Source organism: Penaeus monodon, chromosome 32, assembly GCF_015228065.2.
Source record: "Penaeus monodon isolate SGIC_2016 chromosome 32, NSTDA_Pmon_1, whole genome shotgun sequence".
Lineage (NCBI taxonomy): Eukaryota > Metazoa > Arthropoda > Malacostraca > Decapoda > Penaeidae > Penaeus > Penaeus monodon.
Window position 1 is genome coordinate 13,884,540 of NC_051417.1, and position 3,214 is coordinate 13,887,753.

Here is a 3,214-nt window from a genome sequence, read left to right on the forward strand (position 1 = left end):
AACTGGAAAAAGGGAGCATACATAATCATCAATAAACAATACAACAAGAATGAAAAGTACAATGTTTGTGCCTACCTTACTACAGCAATCCCAGTGGACTTTTGGAACATGTACATACTTGAATTTTGAAAGTTCTCTAGCACAGCGCTCCCCATTGTGCCCTTCGTTAATGAAGTCCAGCTCTTGCTCCAGGGTACCTTTCAGGTCCTGGGTACAAGGAAAAAAAGGTAACAATAGCAAATTCTAAACATTACAAGGGAATATAAAATCAATATGAAATATGGGAGAGGGAAAATAATATCACTATTTTATCAATGTATCACATTATTCATGACATCATGATTTTTACACTAAATAGTTCTCTAACATGTCATACTTGAAACAATATACTTTGTTATGACAAAAGCTCTCCCAAAGTCACAGAAGATACAAAAATCTATCACCTTGAGAACCCATTTCAAGGCAAATTTTGGATGCATTATTTGTATGATCTCCAGGAGCAGCTCAATGGTGGTGATGTCTCCCCAGAACCGATCCTGAAGGTCAATGTATTGCACTTTGACTGCGACTTCTTCTCCACTGTGTGTCTTGGCGCGGAATACCTAGGAAAGAAAGTTTGCAAAGTTATACAAACATAAAGATTACACTTATTTGAGAAATACTGCTGATTTTTTTTTTTTTTTTATAGAAAAAGGTGCCAAACTTCATAAATTATGAGATCAGTTCATTTCTTTCATTACCAAAAATATTCATGGATTACTGACACCAAAGCCTGCATAACTTACAAGATCACAAGGACAAGCCATCTCTCACCTGGGCTAAACTGGCTGCTGCAATGGGCTCATCATCAAACTCACTAAATATTTCTTTATGTGAACATCCAAAGTCTTCTTGGAAGAGTGTGCCAATTTCATCCCATCTACGGTTGAGACACCTATCTTGCAGAGCCTAAAGGATACAAATGATGAAAGATATAAGAAAGTTCTTCATTAATTTAAATTTTTCAGATAAGGTAGAAACTACTCATGCTACACTTTATAGTTGAACATAATATATTCCATTACATAGTCAATACCAATACTGGAAAACTAGAAATAATCCCAATACAAACTATCTGTTACACCAGCTTATTTTATATTATACTAATAAAAACATATTTGCTCATCAAACCTTCCTCTATTACTAAATAAATTTTACACAAACATCACTACGAAGTAATTACAAACTCACCTTTAATGTTTCCAGGTATTCCTTTGGCAGTATGTGATTCATGGAGACTAACCCCTGGCCCAGCTTGACATACAATCCACCATTCTGTAAAATATTCAAGTAAATAGCAACAATACCATTGATTTTTCAACCTCTCCTAATTTATCATATTCCATACAGTGTTGCTATTCTTACCTTGAGACAACCATCGAGAATTCGCTCAGCTGATCGCTGGTGAGCTGCCGATAATGCTGAAGAATAAAGATCACTGTCCTCGTCCAGGCCATACGTTGACCATTTGTAGTCCACAGAGATTATCAGACCAATACGCAAACTCCTGTTGAATTAAAAGTTCTAAAATCATTATAGTTCTTCATTTAGAAGAACGTGTAAAATGGTGTATGATGAATAGTTATACTGAAAAAAAGTTGAAGATCAACTGATATATAAAAAAATGTCCACTCTGAAGGCAACTGCATAATAACTGATGCTGTAAACCAATTGCACCTGACAAGAAAGATATTAAATGAATATATTATAGGATATCACTAAATCACTAAGGTAATATAGTGAAAAAAAAAAGGAAAATATGCTGCAGCTCTACCAACCTGAAGAATCTTCCTACTCCCTCGACTGTGACCCTCATCTGTCTCTTGGTCAAATCATCAGTGTATGCATAGTACACTCCCCCAGCTGAAGGTACTGCTACAGCCACACCACCAAGAACCTTCCCTATTGTGGCTAAAACTCTCCGCTTCTTCTTTACCACAACGGGGGCTTCTGTTGCACATCTTCTGACAATATTCTGACTTGTACACCAAAGAGGGCGTACAAAATTGCAAGCTGCACGTCGATACATTGTGACTAAATCTGTTGGGTATAAAAGAAGGAATATTCATGGTAATACTGAACTTCCAATACAGCACTTATGATTGTGGTATGGAAAATGTGTAAATGTACAAGATTTTTCCTTGACTGCATCAATGGAATTATATCTTTTTTATTAACTGATTTTTCATCTATCTGTACATTCTTTTTTTCTCCTCAAATTTCCTTACTTCAAACAATATACTTTAAGTTCATCAAAAATCATGAGTTCCTGATATTACAGTAAATACTTATTATCTGCAAAACCAAAATGCTTTGTTAAACATTAATACATCTTTCTCTTTCTCTTAGACTAAATGAAACAAATTCATTTTCAAGATCACATACTCTACCTCAATACCAATATTTAATGGGAAATCCATCACAATTTGTTAACCAAATCTTTGTGAATAAATGAAAGCTGACATTATTACAGAAATTACAATGCCATGTTGATGTAATGAAAAAAAATAGCACAGAACAAAATTAACTAAAGATAAGATGAAAGTTTTTAAATCCTACTAAATTTCTACTTGATATAAGAAGACATTAAAACTATGATCACCTTTGATTTCTTTATCATAGGTAAATCTGACATCCTACCTTGTACTCAACATCCTACTAAATATGTAATTAACATTACTTAGTATAGTATTGACTTGTCACTATAAGCTTTAGATTCTGGTTGTGTAAGGTTTAGCTAAAGTATGATATGGTAAGGTTTAGTAAGGTAAGTGTTAGGAATAGTATGGTTAGTTGTATAAGAGGAATTCCGCTATTTTGATTCTATGGTATTTGCATAACTACTCTTTCACTTTAAATTTTGGATATTTGCTCCAGATTTACCATGTTAACTTGAACTAATTCTTTACGGCTTTTCTTTATTATTTTATTGAGGGGTATAATGAGGAAAATCATGTCCAAGAGTTATATATTACTTACTTTAATTCTTCTTTTCACTTTTTACATTAATTACTAAGCTTCTTCAGCCCTAATAGTAAAGTGTCACAGTTCAAAGCAAAATTATGCTATATTTCAACTGCTGTAGTAAATGTTTTCATGTTCTTCACTTTTATATAAATTATTTGGTATGATAAAATGCTGTATATCTAAAACTGTTGCATTGTTGAAAAAGCTT

General features: G+C 33.4%; 1 protein-coding gene across 8 annotated transcripts in view; it reads right to left on the reverse strand.

The window, feature by feature from the left end:
* The window catches only part of LOC119593511 (uncharacterized aarF domain-containing protein kinase 5-like), an 18,355-nt gene that overhangs the window by 14,507 nt on the left and 634 nt on the right, over nucleotides 1-3,214 (reverse strand). For all 8 annotated transcript variants that reach the window (XM_037942467.1, XM_037942464.1, XM_037942462.1 and 5 more), the window contains exons 2-7: nucleotides 1,818-2,079; nucleotides 1,405-1,546; nucleotides 1,231-1,314; nucleotides 814-948; nucleotides 444-602; nucleotides 76-207 (exon numbers count right to left, since the gene is read on the reverse strand). In XM_037942467.1, coding sequence (XP_037798395.1) covers nucleotides 76-207; nucleotides 444-602; nucleotides 814-948; nucleotides 1,231-1,314; nucleotides 1,405-1,546; nucleotides 1,818-2,068 — 903 coding nt within the window. In that variant the 5' untranslated portion in view covers nucleotides 2,069-2,079. The remainder of the gene's footprint in view (nucleotides 1-75; nucleotides 208-443; nucleotides 603-813; nucleotides 949-1,230; nucleotides 1,315-1,404; nucleotides 1,547-1,817; nucleotides 2,080-3,214) is intronic.